The sequence below is a fragment of the Microcaecilia unicolor genome, chromosome 3 (genome assembly GCF_901765095.1).
Source record: "Microcaecilia unicolor chromosome 3, aMicUni1.1, whole genome shotgun sequence".
Lineage (NCBI taxonomy): Eukaryota > Metazoa > Chordata > Amphibia > Gymnophiona > Siphonopidae > Microcaecilia > Microcaecilia unicolor.
In genome coordinates, this window is record NC_044033.1 from 9,426,238 (window position 1) to 9,449,327 (window position 23,090).

Below are 23,090 nucleotides of genomic sequence, written 5' to 3' on the forward strand. Positions count from 1 at the left end.
GGCATCCCTCCCCACCTTGAAGAGAAGCAGTTCTCCCTCTTCTATGTGTCCAACTCCAAGAAACTGCAGTTCTCCTTTTTCACCTACCTTCCCTAAGAAGCCACAGGAGCTGACTGCAGTGTTGCCAGATGGAAAAACATTTCCACGCCCAAATCCAGCACCAAACCATCCCAAAAACCGCATAAAGTCATTTGCATATGAGTGATATCATTAATAAATATTGATGAGTCCATTTGCATACAAATGACGTCATTAAGCCCGCCTCCGTGGGGCTTCTATTGGCTGCGGGAAAACCAGCCAACCTGTGGCCGTGCGAAAAAACCACAGCCGGCGAAAAAATCGCGGCAGGGCAAAAAAATGCCGACCAAAATCCCGCAATCCGCATGCGGCGTGAAAAAGCCACAGTGGGCCGCGGAAAGGAGCCCAATTGGGGGAGAAACCCGTAGCCCTGGCAACTTTGGCTGCCTGGGCCAGAGGAGGGGTATGGAGAGGTTTTTGAGAAGGGACAGGAAGGCCTGTGGTTGGGGGAGAAGGATAGCTGTAGTAGAGATTGAAGAGATTGTGTATGTTGGGGGGAGGGGGGTAAGACAGGAGCTGGAACAAGGGAGAGATGGAAGGCAAGAGGCAAAGAAGACAGAGAGGAAGGAGGTGATAGAAGAGGAGATATAGGGAGGAAGGTATAAGTGGAACGGTAAAGAAAGGAAAAGAGGTATAAGGAGGTGAAAAGAAGGGGCATAGGAGAAAAAAGGGAAGGGGGCTAGGGGCTAGAAGGATGGCTTAGTTGGATTTTTGATATTCTGTTTACAGTTGGCAATTTGAAAACATTTGGCAGCCAGTAAGGTTTCTGGGTTGTTTTTTTTTTTAAGTTTTTGAGCCTTGCTTTCAGTAATTTTCTTTATTATGAAACTTGACTTTATGTAGTTTATGGAACTAGAAGCCCTCTCATCTTACCAAGATTGCATCAGATGTGTTCCCCCTCCCCCCAACAGAGGCTCTGCCCTCCAAAGTTAACCCTTCAGTGTCCATGCTTGTTCTTACTCTTCAGCCCTCATCCCTGCCACACGTAAGAACATAAGAATAGCTCAGACCATTGGCCCATCTAGCTCAGTATTCTGCTTCCGACAGTGGCCAGTTCAGGTGACAAGTACCTGAAAGAATCCCATATAGTAGCAGGATTCATGCTACTGATCCCAGGGACAAGCAGTGGCTTTCCCCATGTCTATCTCAATAGAAGACTATATACTTTTCCTCCAGGAACTTGTCCAAACCTTTGCACACATGCAGGATGAAGTTGCCTCTTCTCTCTGCTGCAGAGGTTTATGCAGGATAGTGCAGTCCTGTTCCAGCAACTCGCCGCATCTTCCCATTCCTCAGCTTCAGACTCATGGCTTATCCCCACTGGACAGCTATCGGACACAGCCATCAGTGCCCTCCACTGTATTACAGAACATTCCTACATGGTGCCACCTCAGCTTTCTTGTACATGTTACACCTCCATTCACCTGCTGGATTCACTTCCCTAATCCAGGTCAGGCTAGTATGCGCCTTCTCACAATCTTCCAGCGACCCCTCTCCGAACTGTGTCCTATCCATTTATTCAGTCCTAGGATGCTGTTTTGGACCATGATGAAGAGCTGCAGCCTCAGACCACAGCTGCTAACACCCCCCCCCCCCCAAAAAAAAAAAAAAAAGATGCCCTAAGTCCATCCAGGAACAGACAGAGGAGGATTTTCCTGCACCCATTTCTTGCTGAAAATTTGTAAAACCTCCTGGAACTTAACACCAGTAAGCTCAATAGATTTCCTGGCTGTGCTCAAATCTTCGATGGCTCCTGCCAAACAGACGATCATCTTACCAGTCCACCAGGTGCACCAGGACCTTAAACTGTCCAACTGGCAATCGCCTTTCTCAGCATTGTCAATCTCTAGACAGTTGGAAATTAAGTATAAAGTTCAAAAAGCACCAGGGAGAGAGGGTCAAAGGTACATATGCAAACTGTTTTATTGTCCTGAAGAACATGAGCATTTTGTAAAATTCTGAATCTCAAAAGAACCTGAACAGGTTTGCAATGTTTAAAGATTTTAAGACTGAATCTCTGCAGACTGGGGAGAGGTCAAACAGTTTTTCTTTCTTCATTGGACTTGCAGGACACCCATCTCTATATTGTTGTAGCCCAGTCTTATTAATGTGTTTATGATCTGTCAGTGGATTCATAACCCCTGGTCATGTGATCGTCTTGCACATTGTGCCAAAAGTTTCTCAAGCTGAGCATCATGTTTGCCTTTGTGACCAGACAGAATTAAGACGTGCTTTATTTTATTTATTTTAAAAACTTATATACCACTTAATTGACAAAGTGGTTTACAAAAGAACATACATACAGACAGACACGTTTTTAATACAAAACCACAGTTCAATTCATGTTGCATCAGAGGGTATAACATGCCAAAAACTCAATAAAATGCAGCTACAAACAACCGTGAGAAGTTTCTTAAATTTCATCACATTACTCAAAGCCGCAAGTGTCCTGTAAGAGCGTTCCACAGTTGCTTAAGGGCAACAAGAAAGGAAGAAGTTCTAGTTTTCACATAGCGTTTCTGCGCCACTGGATCTAAGGATGGCTGCATTGCGTTTTCTGATCTTAAATTCCTTTTTGGATGGTACACTTTGAGGACATGTTACAAAGAGGTAACGGCATAAATAGGTTGATGAACCAAGACCAACAATGTATATTGAATATGCCGGGTGGCCAATGCAAATTTCTAAGAACTGGGCGTAAATAGGTTGATGAACCAAGACCAACAATGTATATTGAATATGCTGGGTGGCCAATGCAAATTCCTAAGAACTGGGCGTAAATAGGTTGATGAACCAAGACCAACAATGTATATTGAATATGCCGGGTGGCCAATGCAAATTTCTAAGAACTGGGCGTAAATAGGTTGATGAACCAAGACCAACAATGTATATTGAATATGCTGGGTGGCCAATGCAAATTCCTAAGAACTGGGCGTAAATAGGTTGATGAACCAAGACCAACAATGTATATTGAATATGCCGGGTGGCCAATGCAAATTTCTAAGAACTGGGCGTAAATAGGTTGATGAACCAAGACCAACAATGTATATTGAATATGCCGGGTGGCCAATGCAAATTCCTAAGAACTGGGCGTAAATAGGTTGATGAACCAAGACCAATAATGTATATTGAATATGCCGGGTGGCCAATGCAAATTCCTAAGAACTGGGCGTAAATAGGTTGATGAACCAAGACCAACAATGTATATTGAATATGCCGGGTGGCCAATGCAAATTTCTAAGAACTGGGCGTAAATAGGTTGATGAACCAAGACCAACAATGTATATTGAATATGCCGGGTGGCCAATGCAAATTCCTAAGAACTGGGCGTAAATAGGTTGATGAACCAAGACCAACAATGTATATTGAATATGCCGGGTGGCCAATGCAAATTCCTAAGAACTGGGCGTAAATAGGTTGATGAACCAAGACCAACAATGTATATTGAATATGCCGGGTAGCCAATGCAAATTCCTAAGAACTGGTAATATATGTGAAAATTTTGATAAATCAGCAATAAAATGCTGCAGCATCTGTACCACTTGCAATGCCCTGAGTCATGGAGATGATAAACCAAGACAGAGGACATCGCAATAATCCAACTGAGACAATAATCAAACTTTGCACAACAGTTCTGAAGTCATAAAGAAACTTCAAACCGCCCAAAACACAGCAGCCAGACTAATATTTGGAAAAACGCGTTTTGACAGCGCCAAACCACTACGAGAAAAACTGCATTGGCTACCAATCAAAGAACGCATCACTTTCAAATCTGCACGACTGTTCGCAAAATAATTTACGGCGAGGCACCGGGATACATGACAGACCTCAAAGACCTGCCAGCCAGAAACACCAGAAAATCTACACGATCATACCTGAACTTCCACTACCCAAGCAACAAAGGACTCAAATACAAATCCATCTACGCAACCAGCTTTTCCTATTTAAGCGCACAACTATGGAACGCACTGCCAAACGCAGTAAAAACTACGCTCGACCATCTAGACTTCCGGAAAGCACTAAAGACAGACCTGGTCAGAAGAGCATACCCCACCGTCTCAACATAAAATACCTGGACACCTACGTCATAATGAAACCAAAGACCTTAATGAACATTACCTGACTCTTCCTCCCCTCTCCCTCTCTAAGACCCCCCAATCCAACCTACCATACATGTACTTCATCCCACCACAATATCACTTTGTATTATTCACACCATGTATTTGTTCATGCCGGAATCGGCTATCGCCGTTAACGGTAATATGTAAGGCACATTGAGCCTGCAAATAGGTGGGAAAATGTGGGATACAAATGTAACAATAATAATAATTATGCAGGTAATGTAGGGCTTAATCTGTGGAAGAGGTGTAGCTGAATAAAACCAGTTTGTACTACCTTAGAAACCTGCACACTCACATTGAGTGTACTATCTAAATAAATTCCTAATAACCTCATCTCTTTTTGCATAGCAATATATCTATCCCGTAAGTTCACACAATCAGGCCACATATCTTGCTCACTTCTTCCCACAATCATTACTTCGATCTTTAGCAATATTCAAAAGCAAACCATTCATCGTCATCCAATTCCTCGCTTAACTATGACCCGAAGCCTTTACTGGAAAAGAAAACTGGACATCAGCATATGAAATGTTATAATTATCTGATTGTATATTTTCAACCTTTTTCTTGAATATAAGCCACGTTGAACCTGAGCTTGTTTGGGATAATGGGATACAAATGTCATAATAATAATAATAATAAACGGTAAAAGACACCTAGAAATTCAAACACTGCACCTAACTGTGCCAAAAAGATGTTAAATAAAGAGGCCGATAGAGCTGAACCCTGCAGTAGACCACGCTCCACGACTACGACAGAAACCTGAAAGCCAGCATTGCACTACCAGAGTTCTTCCAGACAAATGAGATTGGAACCACTTTATCAGCTGCCCACTTATTCCTAAATGTTTCAATTTAACAAGCAGAAGCTCTTAAATCAAGTGAATCAAAGGCATTACTACTACTACTACTAACATAGTAACATAGTAGATGACGGCAGAAAAAGACCTGCACGGTCTATCCAGTCTGCCCAACAAGATAAACTCATATGTGTAAACCTTACCTTGATTTCTACCTGCCTTATTCAGGGCACAGACCGTACAAGTCTGCCCAGCAGTATTTCCCGCCTCCCAACCACCAGTCCCGCCTCCCATCACCGGCTCTGGCACAGACCGTATAAGTCTGCCCTCCACTGTCCTCGCCTCCCAACCACCAACCCCTCTTCCCCCCCACCTGCTATTACTATTTAGCATTTCTATAGCGCTACAAGGCGTACGCAGCGCTGCACAAACATAGAAGAAAGACAGTCCCTGCTCAAAGAGCTTACAATCTAATAGACAAAAAATAAAGTAATCAAATCAATTAATTAAATTAATCAAATCAATTAATTATAAAGGCATCAGAGGTATCTAGTGAAACCAAACAGAAACAAGTTCTATCTTTCTCTTAATCACATCAACAGTAGAGACCAACAGGGATTCGACTTCTATGTGCCTTCCGAAATCCGAATTGATATGAATCCAAAACATTATTCAACTTTATGAATTCATCAAGCTGTTTCCAAACTGCTGTTTCAGTAATCTTCCCAACAAATAGTAAACCAGAAAGAGGCCGGTAATTACTCAGTTCCTTAATATACCCAAGCCTTTCAACAGAGGTTTTACAGTCTCTTGCTTACAAGAAGTGGGAAAAAAAACTCCCTCTTGCAAAGACATATTCACTATATATATACTGAATCATAGGGGTGATTTCCTTTGATAATACCCACAATATATCTGAGGATCAGACACAGCTCCAGTAGGATCACAGATCGAATCAGTACTTTTACAGATATGAATTCTGTCCATCGATCAGCAACAACAAATGATGAATCCAATGTAGTCATGCAAATTTGATCTTTCATTAATGTCCCCAACTTACTTAACATCCACAGTTTCATTCTCATTTTCACGTTTATAGCCTTCAAATAAGAATTTTGAAATGATTCCTTTGGCTTATTAAGAGCTTTTCCTATTTTCAATTTAAAATATTGAATGCAGATTTCTAACTGTGTACTGTTTGTTCCTCTTTACTGTATCCAGCAGCGTGTGTGTGTTTATATTTTGCTGTTGTGTATCAACTTGACTCTCTCCATTCTTTGGATTCAGGAGGACATTTTGTCTGTAAGACGTTTGACCTCTTCACGCCATTCAGTGTGGGCCTTGTGTATTTATTGTACTGCTGTTTCGAGCGAGTGTCTCTTTTTAAACCTGTTACCAGCCGTCCTGCCAACTCAGAAAGGTACGATTGAAAAAGGAAATTTATACTTGTTTAATTTTTGTTTCAAAAACACAGTAGGAAGGGGCTTTTCTTTACCATCGCACTACAGAGCATATATTAAATTAAGTGAAACAACTGTTTGCCATTTCTTTTCTATTAGAATCCTACTATTTAATAAAGTATTTTAAATACTAAGTGGAGTAGAACAAATAGATGTGAATCGCTTGTTTATTCTTTCCAAAAATACAAGGTCTATGGGTCAAGCAATGAAACTTCTAAGTAGTAAATTTAAATCAATTGGGAGAAAATATTTCTTCACTCAATGCGTAATTAAACTCTGGAATTTGTTGCCAGAGAATGTGGTAAAAGCAGATAGCTTAGCAGGGTTTAAAAAAGGTTTGGACAAGTTCCTAGAAAAAGAGTCCCTAAGCCATTAATAAGATGGACTAGGAAAAATCCACCATTTGTTCCTGGGATAAGCAGCATAAAATCAAGTTTTACTGTTCTGAGATCTTGCCAGGTACTTGTGACCTGGATTGGCCTCTGTTGGAAACAGGATGCTGGGCTTGATGGACCTTTGGTTTGTCCCAGAATGGAAACATTTATGGATATCTGTCTTCTATCCGAGGGTAGATTCTAAAAAACATTTTTATTTTAATATAAATTTTTAATGTGCTTGGTGTAACAGGAATGTGTTTTAATACAGGGAAACATTAAGGAGATATTACTTGTGTTATTGTTATAAAGGCTTTTTTGTGTGTACAGCATTTTGTTACATGTGGAAAATGGCTGTTAAAAGTGTACAGAAATGCAGTGAAAGATAGTGTCTGCTTTTACGTGAGCTGTGTGTATGGATTCCTAGGGAGTATTTTGAGTGGGACTGGAGCGGATTTGCAGTATACTTGCGTATCTTTTAAAAGATGTATGTAATGTTTACATCTGCATTGAAACATGTCATTTGTGCACTTCTCAGAATGGTTCTGAGAGCCTATTTTGTAAAGAGACAGACACCCACCTATGCTACCTTTAAAACACACACCAAATATCCAAAAGGAAGCAATACTGTGAACAATATTCTTTAAAAAATATCAGATATTTCCATATTAGTCAAGTGGTTCTTTAATCAATGGAGAGAAGTATCTTTCTAGTTCTGGGATAATCCTATACGAGGCAAGAGGCTGGCTTCAAGTATATAGAGACTTCCTCTGTTGCCTTCCAGAATTAAAATCACCTACCTAGATACTCGTCGTCGATGATACGTTGAAACTCTGCTCAGTGTGTGGCGGCAGCTAAGAAAACAAATAGAATGTTGGGTATTATTAGGAAAGGAATGGAAAAACAAAAATGAGAACATAATAATGCCTTTGTATCACTCCATGGTGCGACCGCACCTCGAATATACTGTGTGCAATTCTGGTCACCGCATCTTAAAAAAGATTTATTGGAATTAGAAAAGGTACAGAGAAGGGCAATGAAAATGATAAAAGGGATGGGACGACTTCCCTGTGAGGAAAGGCTATAGTGGCTAGGGCACTTCAGCTTGGAGAAAAGATGGCTGAAGGGAGATATGATAGAGGTCTATAAAAAAATGAGTGGAGTGGAATGGGTAGATGTGAATTGCTTGTTTAGTCTTTCCAAAAATACTAGGACTAGGAAGCACGCAATGAATCTACAAAGTAGTAAATTTAAAATGAATCAGAGAAAATGTTTCTTCACTCAACGTGTAATTAAACTGTGGAATTTGTTGCCAGAGAATGTGGTAAAAGCAGTTAGCTTAGCGGGGTTTAAAAAAAGGTTTGGATGGCTACCTAAACGAAAAGTCCATAGACCATTACTACGTACTACGTAATTACGTGTACATCACTGAATATATCCCTTGTAAAACAATGAATGCAAAAAACTTTATCGTATTAGCACTCATCTGATCATGCCAGCTGCTTCTATTATATTTCCGAAAACCAACCAGTGCGATCATGTTTTGAGTCAGTAACAGCTCTGCATTATTGTTTCAACAAGCACTCATTTAGTCTGCAATACAAAATGCACAGAAAAGTACAAATGCATTAACTTAACAATCTAAATCTAAATGTCCTTAAATACAAAATCCCCAAATCCTTAACACTCGCTCATTTACACCCTGTATACTCTTTTATGGAGACTAAATGAACAAAGATGGCTGCCAGCATTTTATACAAACCTTCAGTTCAAAAAACCCAAACCTTTATGGACCGCTGGTACACAATAAGTACCTGAACATATGTAAACCGCTTTGAATGTAGTTGCAAAAACCTCAGAAAGGCAGTATATCAAGTCCCACTTTCCCTTTCCCCTATTTTAAACAAGTGTGCCACTGACTTTTGATGGCTTTGTGGAAACGGTGGCGTTGAAGGAAGAAATTCTGGTGCAGGAGGAAAATTGAAACAAACATTGGCTGATTATGATAAGAAATGTACTCGAGATGAGAGGGATTCATGGCTGAATAAACAAGTAAGAGCCTTCCGTTCCAAACTAGCTCCGTTTTTGAATTATTCATGTGATTCAGACTCCAGTGGAGGAGAAGGAGAAGTACTTCATCAGGGAACCCAGAGGGATTTTTAGAAATGGACCGAGGGCAAAAACTGGGCAAGGGACAAATATGGCGAGGCAATTGGAGCATTCTCGACAAGGACCAGTGACTCGACAACGTATGAGACAGTCCCTGCTCAACCTATTCAAGGCTGACAAACGACAAATAAGGGATTATGGAGTTATTTATTGTGGGAATGGGTACTGAAAAGGTGAATAGGGGGTTAAAAGTTGTAGCTGTGGGTCCAGCGCTTGTTTCACCGCCGCAGTTATTTGTTCCAGTTGCAGCGTGGTGAACAACGTAGCAGGCGTTTCTGTCGGCGGATCTGTCGCCATCTTATTTTCCTCCGTGCGAGGCCACATCTTTCTTTACAGTTTTCGGCGGCATCTTCGAAACAAGGCGAGTAACAAAGTTGTCCATGCACTCGCGCAATCTTCGCGTTTTGAATTTTTATTCGTTTGGAATGTAATTTTAATCGTTCTAGTCGGCAGGGAGGGTTCGGCCTAGGAGGAGAGTTGTACCACCTCCGCTCTCTTCAACACATCACGTGATCCTCAGGGGGTTAAAAGTTAAAAAGCCTTATAAAGGTGGGGTTTTAGCTTAGATTTGAATACAACAGAGACATGTACTGACTCAGGACATCTATTCCTTCTATATGGTGCAGAAAGATAAAAGGAACCGAGCCTGGAGCTGGCAGTGGAGGAGAACGGGTACAGATAAGAGAGGCTTACCTGACGAATGGAGTTCCCAGGGAAGGATGTATGGAGAGGGAGGAGAGATACTGAGGAGCTGCAGAATGAATGCGCTTGAAAGTTTGTAAAAAGAGTTTGAACTGTATATGGAAGCGGATAGGGAGTCATTAAAGATGCCTAGGATTTTCAGGTTGTCTGAGATTGGGAGCGATGAACCCAGTGCATTGATTGGTTTAAATTGTGTAGCGTACGGGGACGAGATTACAAGGCAATGAGTTTTTTCTCTGTTAAGTTTTAGTTGAAAGCAGATGCCCAAGCTTCCATGATGTTCAAGCAGGTTGTGATTTCGGAGTCGATTTCTGATGGATTGTTTTTGAAATGGATGTAAATTGTATCGTCATTGGCATATAGGAACGGATTGAGCTTTTGGTTTGATAGGGACTTGGCTAGTGGGATCATCATTAGGTTGAATAAAATGGGGGAGAGAGTGGTGAACTACCCCACATTCCATTTTCCGGGGGGGGGGGGGGGGGGGGAATTTCCAAGTTTGGGTGGTCAGGAATCCTTTTATCCAGGAGAGTATTTTTTTCTCTGATTCCTAACTTGTCTAGTATTCTTAGAAGAATGTGGTGGTCCACCATGTTGAACGAGTAGTAGGATGTTGTTGCCTTTTGCAATTTCCTGTTTGAATTTGGCCAGTAATGAGATTAGGACCGTTTCAGTGCTGTGGTTGGCTCTAAAGCCTGATTGAGATTCATGTAGTATTGAGAAATGATTGATGTAGTCAATTAGTTGTTTGGCTACCATAACTTCCATCATCTTGGTCATTAATAGTATTGTGCAACTAGTCTGTAGTTTGTGATATCATTGGTTTTTTTCTTGAGATATTTTGGGATAGGTGTAAGTAGGATGTTTCCCTTATCCATTGGGAATTTTCCTTCGCCAAACATAAAGTTAAGATGGGATGTAAGGTCTTCAGCTTATTGGTTGGGGGGTGTTTTCATGATATAGTTTGGGCATGCGTCTAGTGGGCTGAAGAGAACTTTTTTATTGTTAGGGCCTGTGATCTTTTAGGGTTGCTTGTATTGTTTTACACGAGATAAGTGGCAGGTCCTCTGATCATGTGATTCAATTGGTTTCTCAGTTTTGTTGTTGATTGCTTCAGCAGCAGGATTGATTTTACTGAGTCATCTTTTTTTTTTTTAGTTCAATTCTGTGTCATCTTTACAAGCTATTGAGAGATGGAGTAAGCATCCAGTGGTTCTTAGGGATCAGCCAAACTGCATGGTTTTTTTTATTGGAATCTGGAATTTATTTTTTTTTTTTTTGGGGGGGGGGGGGGGGGGGGATTGGTCTACACTCTTCTCAATGGTCTCACGGTCGCCTCTCGGAAAATTGCTTCATTGGTTCGGCTGGTCTTTCCTTGTTAGGGGTTTCGGCCAGATGTGGTTGTTCTACTCAGTCCTTGGTGATGGCAGTGTCAGTGGGGTTTCTTCGCATGCTTTGGAAGGTGGGGGTGAGGGGAGGACAGTTTGTACTGTCTTAGAGCAGTGCTGACTGGTTCGTCGCCTGGAGGCAGCTTGGAGCCTCTGGTAAAGGTCCCTGGTTTGCTCTTCTATGGGTGATGACGTCTTGTGGTCGTCTTTTGGTGGACTGCTCAGTTGGTCTTTGCCTGTTGGTAATCTCAGTGGCATGCTGTCCTGCTCGATCCTCCACTTTCTCAGTGGGCCTGATGGAAGTCCTAGGAATTCTCAGTTGCTAAAAGGTTTGCTTGTGTGGTGGCAATGCAGTGTCTAAGTCTGTGGGGGAGGCTGACTGTGTAGCGGACCCATTGTGCCACACTATTGTTCATGAGGCCAAGTCCCGCCATGGCGCCACATATGTCTAGAAGATCGATGGACTGACCATCTGGTCTTGTCCTGCAGGCAATTCCTGTAGTAGGATGTCCTACTTAATCCTCTGCTTCCTCAGTGGGCATGGTAGAAGTTCAAGGATTTCTGGTAGGAACAAACATAATAAAACTCACAAAGGACCAAGAGAGATCTGATTTTCATTCCTCTAGGATCTATCTGTTGAAGGACTTGTCAACATGGAGAGCTTTCCAACTCCAATTTTGCAGAATCAAGGAGTACTGCTTCACTCTAACTTTCAACTTCTTTCTCTCATGGCTTGAATGTTGAAAGAAAAGTAATCTGTTCTTCTCTGCTTTGCAATTTAGTGTCTCAAATCCATCTGCTATTTAGGAAGGAATTTACTGACTAGGGGTTACCAAATTTGTCCTGGTCAACTCCCACCCAGTCAGGTTTTCAGAATATCCACAAATGAATGTGTATGAAGGAACTTCATATACATCATGTGTACTCTATGGAAATTTTTCTCATCAGTCACATTTATTGAGGAGATATGAAATGCCATAACATGGAATTTAGTCTGTCCTCATCCAAACAATAGTATATAACATAGTAGATGATAGCAAATAAATACCTGTACGGTCCATCCAGTCTGCCTAACAAGTTACATTCCTAGCATAAGGTATTATGTGATATTTCATATGCATACCTGATCTTGATTTGTCCTCTCTCTTTGTTTTGTCTTGATTTGTCCTTGCCATTTTCAGGGCACACACCATAGAAGTTTGCCTGGCACTGTGCTTGTTCTAAAACTACTGAAGTTGTCATAGAAGCCCCTGAAAAGCCCCACTCCAGCCCATTCAAATCTGTTCAGCCACGATCAGGGCACAGACCGTAGAAGTCTGCCAAGCACTGGCTTTGCTTCCAAATTACTGATGTTGCCACCTAATCACTGCTAAGCTTCTTTGGATTCATTTCTTCTAAATAGGATTCCTTTGTGTTTATCCCAAGCATTTTTGAATTCCGTTACCATTTTCATCTCCACCATCTCCCGTGGGAGGGTATTCCAGGTGTCTACCACCCTCTCGGTGAAAAAGTACTTCCTGTTATTACTCCTGAGTCGGGCCCCCTTCAACCTCAATTCATGTTCTCTAGTTCTACCATCTTCCCGTCTCTGGAAAAGGTTTGTTTGTAGATTAATAAATATTTGACTGTCTATATCGTATTGCCCCTGTTTCTCCTTTCCTGCGCAGTATACATGTTCAGGTCATCAAATCTCTTCTCATGTGTTTTGCTACACAAGCCCCATACCAGTTTTGTTGCTTTTTTTCTGAACCGCTTCAAGTCTTTTTACATCCTTAGCAAGATACGGCCTCCAAAACTGAACACAATACTCCAAGTGGGACCTCACCAATGACTTGTATAGGGACATTAACACCTCCTTTCTTCCACTGGTTATACCCCTCTCTATGCAGCCTAGCATCCTTCTGGCCGTGGCCACCACCTTGTTGTATTGTTTCATCACCTTGAGATCCTCAGACACCATCTCCCCAAGGTCCCTCGCCTGAGCTGTGCTTATCAATCTCTCATCTCCTATCCTATACATCTCCTTTGGATTTTTGCAGCCCAAGTGTATCATAAATACATAAGTACATAAGTACTTCCATACTGGGACAGACCAAAGGTCCATCAAGCCCAGCATCCTGTTTCCAACAATGGCCAATGCAGGTCACAAATACCTGGCAAGATCCCAAAAAAGTACAAAACATTTTATGCCGTTTATCCCAGAAATTGTGGATTTTCCCCAAGTCCAATTTAATAATGGTCTGTGGACTTTTACTTTAGGAAGCCGTCCAACCTTTCTAAAACTCTGCTAAGCTACCACATTCTCTGGCAACGAATTCCAGAGTTCAATTAGATGTTGAGTGAAGATTTTCTCCGATTCATTTTAAATTTGCTACTTTGTAGCTTTATGGCATGCCCCCTAGTCCTAGTATTTTTGGAAAGCGTACACAGACGCTTCACGTCTACCCGTTCCACTGCACTCATTATTTTATATACCTCTATCATAACTCCCCTCAGCTGTCTTCTCTCCAAGCTGAAGAGCCCTGGCTGCTTTAGCCTTTCCTCATAGGGAAGTCATCCCATCCCCTTTATCTTTTTCGTCGCCCTTCTCTTCACCTTTTCTAATTCCACTATATCTTTTTTGAGATGCGGCGACCAGAATTGAACACAATATTCGAGGTGCGGTCGCACCATGGAGCGATACAAAGACTTTATAACGCCCTCATTTTTGTTTTCCATTCCTTTCCTAATAATACCTAAAATTCTATTTTCTTTCTTAGCCGCCGCAGCACACTGTGCGGAAAGTTTCAACATATCAACGAAGACACCTAGATCTCTTTCTTGGTCGGTGACTCCTAACGTGGAACCTTGCATGACGTAGCTATAATTTGGGTTCCTCTTCCCCACATGCATCATTTTGCACTTGCTCACATTAAGCGTATCATTCTGCTCTTCTTCGTATTAAAATTATCTGCCAGACTCTTGACCATTCTTCTAGTTTTTAGAGATTTCTTCTCATAGTTTCTACTTCCTCCAGGGTATCCACTCTATTGGGCATCTTCGTGTCATTTTCAAAAAGAGAAACTTTTCCTTCTAACCCTTCAACAATGTCTCTCACAAATGCATTAAACAGACTCTATCCCGGCACTGACCCTGATGTGTGTATCTAAGTATGATGTGAATGACTTAGTCTATGACATAGAGCTGGATGACTGACCTCTTCAAAAGGGTTTAACCTGGCATGAGAGGCTCCTACCTAGTGAAACCTTGCTGAGCTGGCATTATTCTGTGACACTTAAATTGGTCGTACCGTTGACTATTGCCTCATCCCGCCCAGCAGCTACTTAACCAGTTAGTGGGGATATTCAGACTACTTAGCTAAGAGGCAGATGCACTTAAGCTTAATGAGCCTTTAATGACTCTCCAACGAGGAAATTTTGATCCGTTGCATGCATCAAAGGGCTTTTACCGAGGAAGCTAGCAGCTAACGAAAATGGAATGGAGATGAGCAATTAGTGTAAAAACCCCATTGAAACATGATGCACTAACCTTTTCCGATTGCCTTTACGCAGGAAAAAGGCAGGAAATCTAACGAGAGGTCTGGACCTCTCGTTAGGAGAGCTCTGTGCCAGGAAAAATCGTAACGTGAAAAAATAAACAAACTTTGAGCCAATCCCAGCGCATTAGCAGAGCTAAAAGCGCTGTGATTGGTCCAAAGGACGTAGCATTACATATGTCCAAAAGAGCTGTGTTTAAGCTTAAAGAAAAGGTGTCAGAAAACACATCAAATAAAAAAAATTAAAAAAGGATCGGGAGGGGGCAAGGGCGCTCATCAGGAGCGTCCTGTATGGACGGCCATGCCCCCCCCCCTGCTCCCCACTGTCCGCCACTTCCCCCCCCCCCCCCCCCACACGAGAAAGCGAAATTCTAGCAGCCCCGGTCCCCCTCCCTTCCTGTTCTTCTGCTTTGCAAAAGCTAACTCCGCCTCCCGTCAGCGGGGGCAGGGCACGGGGGCGGAAGAATGACGGGAGGCGGAGTTAGCTTTTGCAAAGCAGAAGAACAGGAAGGGAGGGGGACCGGGGCTGCTAGAATTTCGCTTTCTCGTGTGTGTGGGGGGGGGGGGGGGGAAGCGGCGGGGGGGGGGGGGGGGGCAAGGCCATCCATACAGGACGCTCCGGACGAGCGCCCTTGCCCCCTGCTGATCCTTTGTTTTTGTATTTTGCTGACCGGGTAACCACGTGTATGTGTTGTGGCTTTTTTGTTTGTTTGTTTTGACGTTTGCAGCATGCGCAGAGCAGGCAGCAAAACGCTTGGCTGCTCTGCGCATGATTTAGGGGCCGATTACCGATGTGTATTGTGATTCTTTGATACATTGTACATTTCAATACCGATCTGAGCATGTGTGACTTTTTTTTTGGTGCATTCTTCATTTTTTAAAAATCGTTAGGGACTTTAACGATTTAGATTTTTTTACGTTTGGTTGCTGCATCTGCCTCTAAGTAAAGATAAAGTTAGAATAGCAAAAAGGCCCTCTTAACTTTATCTGCTGAGCTAACCAGGCACCAGTCTGAATATTGGTTGGTGCCCAGTTAACTTCTAGTTGAGCACACGTACCCAGATATCCAATGCTAGAGCCCAGACATGGCCTGGCATTGAGTGTCTGGGGTTAATTTATCCTGTGGCTATAAGTGGCTTAAAAACCACAGACTGCCTGCCGGCTCAATGTCTACCCTAAAATATTGATTTTGTATATTCATATATGAGAGAGAACAACATTTTGAAAAAAGATTCTACACTTAAAAAGTGTGACTAACATGGATATATCTGTTCTTACATGAGGTTTCAGAGTTGAATGTTTCTAGTTTGCTGGTTGTACTCTTTGGCGCTCCCTGTAATCAGTGGTATTCATCTGGATGTTGATTTGATGGACTTTGGGAGGGTAGGGCATGGGAAGGAGAGGGGCAGGAGGTGAGGGGGGAGAGGGAGGTTTTTTTTTTTTTTTTTTGGGGGGGGGGGAGAATTTGATGACAGTTTGCAGCTTGCTTCTTTCTTGTTGTGCTTTACTCTAGACGATTTCTGTACCTACATGTTTGTTTCATTATTTTGGTGTGTCATCAAGAAAGACTGTTGCAACTTAAAAAGTGTGGAAAAGAATTGAAAAGTCAGAGCAGCTAGAAATGGAAATTTGAAAGAAGTTCATTAATGCCGCTCAGGAACTCCCGCAAGTCAGCTCGTTCATTCCTCAATCTCCACTACTCAGCTTTTAGTGGCCTCAAATATAAGACCGTCTATGCTTCCTCTTTCCCCTATCTCAGTACTCAATTGTGGAACGGGCTGCCCCAAGAGGTCAAATTCACTCCAGATCATCAGACCAAGAGGCGACTCAAGACCTTCCTATTTGGCAGAGCATACGCCAAAAGCCCGCTTGGCACCGCATCCTTCTGAACCACGGCTATCTCAGCGACATATCATTACCCCTCCTCTCTCCCTTTCCTCCCTCAGTTGTTTCTCTCTCCCTCTTATGACTTTGAATACTGTATTTCGTACTATTGTTTTGCTTAATAGACTATTGTACGCCACATTGAGCCTGCCTCCTGGCGGGAATATTGTGGGATACAAATGCCATAAATAAATGAAACAAAAACAGTACAATTTTAGGGAAAAATTAACTTTCATCTGTGATGCACTACCATGAAATTAATCTTCCCTTTTCTGTGTTGTGTTTTTTTCCGAGTTGGTCCTTGTTTTGGGTTTTTTTTCACATTTTGTACATTCTTACTTGGTGATATTTTTTTTCTACTTTAAATATTTATTTCAGGCAACAAACAAAAAAAGAAACAACAATATAGATATAAAGAGAACTATACAAACATCCCTCAGAAATAATACCCCAAAGAAAACGGTGCCACCTATCTACCCCATTCCAAGAAACTATACATAAGACAAATCCTCAAACACCTACTCATCTCAAACCAGCCACCCAATCCCTCCTCCCAACCCACCCTGCCTACCTTCCTTCCATACACCCTTCTGCAGCCGCCTCCTCCAGAGAGGAGTGAAGGGTGGTATTTCTGAATGTATGTATGTATTCAAATGTAGAAAATAAGGGGATATCAAATAAAGAGCATCTATGCATCCGAGAGTAGTGGTGCAAGAAAGACCCCCCACAAGCAAAAACAATTTATGAAAGCTAAGTAATTTTGCTAACTAACCTATTATAACAGACAAGTTACAACAGACAAGTCATAAAGAAAAGAGGTTTTTGGCCGATGATGAGGAAGTCCAGTCCCCAAAGCTAATACTTAGGCTGGGGGCTTCTCGAGGCCTTTTCCTCAATAATAATATTGAAGTCTTTTTCTACACTCGGATGCATAGATGCTCTTTATTTGATATCCCCTTATTTTCTATATTTGGGTTTGATTTCCAAGGAGATAACCTCTATACATATCTTTATGTATGTATGTATTTCCATCTATTTATAGATACACCTACAGTTCATTGTTATATTCCTCCTTATTATTGTTAACTAGTAGAAAAGGCCCGTTCCAGACACAAATGAAACGGGCGCTAGCAAGGTTTTCCTCGGAGTGTGTATGTTTGAGAGAGAGTGTGTGAGAGTGACTGTATGAGAGAGAGAGAGTGAATTTACAAGTGTGTGTCTGTGAGAGAGAGAGTGTGTGTGCCTGGGCCCCCCCCCCCCCCCCACCCAGTTCCAGTGTTCCCCCTTCCTCCGAGGTCCAGGGCCGTCGTCCCTCCCTCCGAGTTCCAGGGTCGTCCCCCCCCCCCGGGTTTTATTTTTTTAAAGTTTTTGTACAGGTGGTGCATTCCTCCCCTCTCGTCCCCTCCCTCCGAATTCCAGACCCCTCCCTCCCACTCTCCGAGTTCCAGACCCCACCTCCCTCCCTCCGATTTGCAGACCCCCCTCCCTCTCTCCAAGTTCCAGACCCCACCTCCCTGCCTTCCTCCCTCCGATTTACAGACCCTCTCGAGCCCCCCTTCCTGCCGCCAACCCTCCCCTGCCGCCGTCACGTACCTGTGCTGGCGGGGGACCCAACCCCCGCCAGCTGAAGTCCTCTTCTCGAATGACGTGATCAAGTTGGAATCTGGTTGTGTGCGTGCGTCTGACGTCAGATGCACGAACACAAACTGATTCCAACTTGATCATGTCATTCGCCCACGCCGCGCAGCCGAGAAGACTTCAGCTGGCAGGGGTTCGGGTCCCCAGTCAGCACAGGTAAGCGACTGCGGCGGGGGAGGGTTGGTGGCGGGAAGTGGGGCTCGAGAGGGTCGCGGTAGGGGGGTCCAGGGGTCAGGAACTCCGAGGGGGGCTCTGGAAATCGGAGGGAGGGAGTTGGGGTCTTGAACTGGCAGCTGCGGGTGGCGAGGGGGTTGATGTGCTTGGGTGGGAGGGGCTTTGGTGGTGCCCGGGGGGGCTGTTGATGTGCTTGGGGGGAGGGACTTGGGTGGTGCCTGGGGGGGGGCTTGGGTGATTCACCGAGGGGGGGTTGTCTGCGGTGCCGCGCTTGTTGTGTTGCAAGGAGCGGCACACTCACAGCTGATTCCCAGGCAGGGGGAAGAGTAGAGAAACACACTTCCAATGTTTCCCTACTCCTCCCCTTGCCTGGGAATCAGCTGTGAGTGACGTCAGCCTAGCTATGGAGCCTAGCTCAGGAGCCACGGACACAGGCAGCTACTTTAGAACGTTGATGGTGAGAATTATTATATAGGATGATATTTGTGTGTGGAAATATTTGTATTAATTCCTTTTGTAATGGTACAAGAGAAAGATTTATGTACCTGCTGTACTGTGACAGCACTACTGGGATTGGGCAGAAGGCTACAGCTGTGATTTTGCTGCTGGTGCACTCCATTATAACGACAATAGATAAATTGGACATGATGTGATTGTAAGCCCTCTGGAGACTGAGAAATTCCTAATGTACCTGAATGCTACTACTAATGAAAAAGCCTATGCCAAGGCCGAATGAAAGAGTGATTGATGACTATACAAGATTAATTACACTCATAGTGATATTACTACATTGATCTACTACTACTACTTAACATTTCTAGAGCGCTACTAGGGTTACGCAGCGCTGTGCAATTTAACAAAGACAGACAGTCCCTGCTCAAAGAGCTTACAATCTAATAGACAAGTGAACGGTCGGTCCGATAGGGGCAGTCAAATTGGGGCAGTCTGGATTCACTGAACGGTAAGGGTTAGGTGCCGAACGCAGCATTGAAGAGGTGGGCTTTAAGCAAAGACTTGAAGACGGGCAGGGAGGGGGCTTGGCGTAAGAGCTCGGGAAGGTTGTTCCAAGCATAGGGTGAGGCGAGGCAGAATGAGCAGAGCCTGGAGTTGGCGGTGGTGGAGAAGGGTACTGAGAGGAGGGATTTGTCCTGTGACAGAGGTTACGGGCTGGAATGTAAGGGGAGATGAGGGTAGAAAGATAGTGAGGGGCAGCAGACTGATATTTGATATTTGAAAATTTGTATAATCATCTTGCAGTTATCTAGGCTGTGATGCCATCTAACAAACATAAGCTCATACAAGTAAAGAAAAATTCTCAATAACTTTCTAGACTTAAGCATATAACTAGTCATTGACAATACAATGGAAATATTTTAAGTTGTTACTTTTGCACATTGGTGTATATCCTTTCTCATTTTTTCTCATGTCTTCTGAGGAGAGACAGTTAATGTATTGAACTCAAATGTCCTTCTTTTGTACAAAAGCAAGATGCTCTTCTGGTTATAGATCTCCAAGGTTTTATAGAACATGGAAATATTTCTCTTGATTGATTAGGAAAGGCTTTTAATTATGTACTCAGAAGAGAAAGAGAAAAGGCCTAAGAATTCACAGATTCCAGTTATTGTTTTACAGTAGGAGAGAACCCAGTTTCTGCTGTTAGCGAGTCTCAGAAAAGTTTGGGAGCATTTCAGATTTCCTTATGTCTGTCTTGTTTCTTTGCTTGGCAGGTACATAGTGTGTCGAAGTTTGAAGATGGGCATTGACGATGTGCGGGATTATCTGTTCTCTGTGAATATGAAACTTAACCACCTACGCAATTCTGATCAAGATGTCAATCTCGTTACTCCCATCAAAGTCATCAAGGAAGACCTTGAGTTTTCTGAGTATATGATCAAATCAAATGAGAAGTGAGTATTAGCAAATGTTTGCAGATGATGTAAGCTTTTATAACTTATACTATTATTATTATGCCTTCATCTTGCTCACTTGTTGGTCTTATGTTTTCATCAACTGCTTCTGACCAATTGATATCCAGCTCAGTGAAGCCCTTTTCATCTTTTTGACGCCACATTTGACTTGATCTTCCTGGACCTCTTTTCCTTTCATGGTGTGCCTTGTTATGTGCCTTTCTTTGTAGGTGCTCAAACCATCCAGGTCACCATTGCTGCTGTATCTTACTAACTGGTTTCTTATCTTGCCACTTGACATACAGAATTCTTAAGCTTGTAGGAAGATATCGAGGGGCATTTTCGAAAGGGACATCCAAGTTGCGATTTGGAAGTCCTTGCAAAACGCTGACGTCCATCTTTCGTTTCGAAAATACCATCAGGGACGTCCAAATCCTTAAATTTCGCCATCCCTAGATTTGGACGTCCCTAGACATGGATGTTTCTGATTTTTGGTGATTTTCGAAACCAAAGAGGTCCTTGTCAGAAATGACCAAATGCAAGCCATTTGGTCGTGGGAGGAGCCAGCATTTGTAGTGCACTGGTCCCCCTGACATGCCAGGACACCAACCGGGCACCCTAGGACTTCATAAATTGCTCCCAGGTACATAGCTCCCTTACCTTTTTTTTTTTTTTTTTGTTACATTTGTACCCCGCGCTTTCCCACTCATGGCAGGCTCAATGTGGCTTACATATACAGGTACTTATTTGTACCTGGGGTAATAGAGGGTTAAGTGACTTGCCCAGAGTCACAAGGAGCTGCCCGTGCCTGAAGTGGGAATCGAACTCAGTTCCCCAGGACCAGAGTCCACCACCCTAACCACTAGGCACTCCTCCACTCCTTGTGTGCTGAGCCCCCCCAAACCCCTCCAAAACCCACTACCCCCAGCTGTACACCACTACCATAGCTCTCTTACGGGTGAAGGGGGGCACCTAGATGTGGGTGCAGTGGGTTTCTGGTGGGTTTTGGAGGGCTCGCTGTTTCCTCCACAAAAGCAACAGGTAAAGGGGGGGAGGTATGGGCCAGGGTCCGCCTGTCTGAAGTGCACTGCACCCACTAAAACTGCTCTAGGGACCTGCATGCGCTGTCATGGACCTGAGTATGACATCTGAGGGTGGCATAGAGGCTGGCACGTAATATTTTTAATGATGTTTTTTGAGGGTGGGAGGGAGTTAGTGACCACTGGGGGAGTAACGGGAAGTCGTCCCCTATTCTCACCAATGGTCATGTGGTCATTTCGGGCACCTTTTTGTGCCTTAGTCGTAAGAAAAACAGGTCCGGGGAAAACCTCCAAGTGTTCGTCAGGGATGTCCTTGTGTTTTTTGATTATGGGTCAAGGACGTCCAAGTGTTAGGCACGCCCAAGTCCCACCTTCGCTAGACCTCCAACATGCCCCCTTGAACTTTGGCCGTCCTTGCAACGGAGTGCAGTTGGGGATGTCCTAAATCGGGTTTTGATTTATACTGATTTGGACGACCCTGGGAGAAGGGCGTCCATCTTCCGATTTATGTCGAAAGATGGACGTCCATCTCTTTCGAAAATGAGCCCAATAATGTAACTTCTTAAAATTTATAACATGGATGGAAAAATAAAAGTGCAGGGGTAATGTGCAATAAGTGGCAATTCAGCCCAAAACAGCAATTGTATTACTGTTTGGCGATTCTGTGAGGGTATTGGGGGTAACCTTTGTGGTGCAGAATAGTGGTTACAACCCTAAACATTGGTGGTAGAAGAACACAGGGATTCCATGGTTGAAGTCCAAACTTAAGTGAGCATGGAGGTAGGATTTTTTTTTTATTTTAACCATGAAATCTTGGTATCTTGAGTATTAATCATAAAATTTGGTAATAAGATGTAGAAGATGGTATGGGAATTTGATTTAACTTAATGGTTTTATACGAAACAAAGTTAAAGATGAAAAGGCTTGAAATGGTCTACTAACCATGAAGGCCATCACTAACAGATTTTGGGCATGCTGTAGACAGCTGTGGAGGATGGTGGGAAGGCAGAGATGCCAGGTAAAGGACAAGATGGGGGTGTGGGGAGTTGGTGGTATGTTGCATGTGTACAGATTAGGTGGTTCGTTTTGGTCTCTATATGCTATCATTTACTCACCATGAAATGGAGACGAATGATCAAGGGTTTTAAAACTGTGCTTCAGTGCAAAATATGTCAAATTGTGTACTTGGGGCACAAAATTCCATTAGCCACTTACCAGTGAGGACAAGAGCAGGCAGCCATTGAGTGGAGAGATCTAGACAGAATCATCATAACAGTTAATGGACATAAAACAATAAAGAAAACTACCAGTATGCTTGGATACAAAGCTTGGAGAAAAGGCGGCTGAAGGGTGATATGATAGAAGTCTACAAGATAATGAGCGGAGTAGAGTGGACAGATGTGAAGCGTTTGTTTACACTTTCAAAAAATAATACAACCAGGGGACGCAAGATGAAGCTAGAATATGGTAGATTTAAAACAAATAGGAGAAAGTTTTCTTTACTCAGCGTGTAGTTGGACTCTGGAACTCATTACCGTAGAATGTAGTGATAGCAGCTGGCCTTACGGAGTTTAAGGGGTTTTTGGGCAGATTCCTGAAGGAAAAGTCCATTGAACATTATTAAATATATATAGATATTTTTTGTGGTTTTGCCAGGTTCTTGAAGCCTGGATTGGCTGCTGTCGGAGACAGGATGCTGGGCTTGATGGACCCTTGGTCTTTTCCCAGTATGGCGGTGCTTATGGGTGTCAACAGGAAAAGAATGGCTTAATACTATTGTATAGGGAATTAGTGGCCCGATTTGAGTACCTTGAAAGGATT

The 23,090-nt window shown here is 43.1% G+C and overlaps 1 protein-coding gene across 1 annotated transcript in view; it reads left to right on the forward strand.

Annotated features, from left to right (window-relative positions):
- The window catches only part of CMTR1 (cap methyltransferase 1), a gene marked incomplete at its 3' end in the record, with an annotated part of 151,237 nt that overhangs the window by 103,989 nt on the left and 24,158 nt on the right, over window positions 1-23,090 (forward strand). Inside the window, 2 exon segments of the mRNA XM_030195764.1 lie at window positions 6,286-6,418; window positions 20,050-20,229. Of these exon segments, the coding sequence (XP_030051624.1) occupies window positions 6,286-6,418; window positions 20,050-20,229 (313 nt within the window).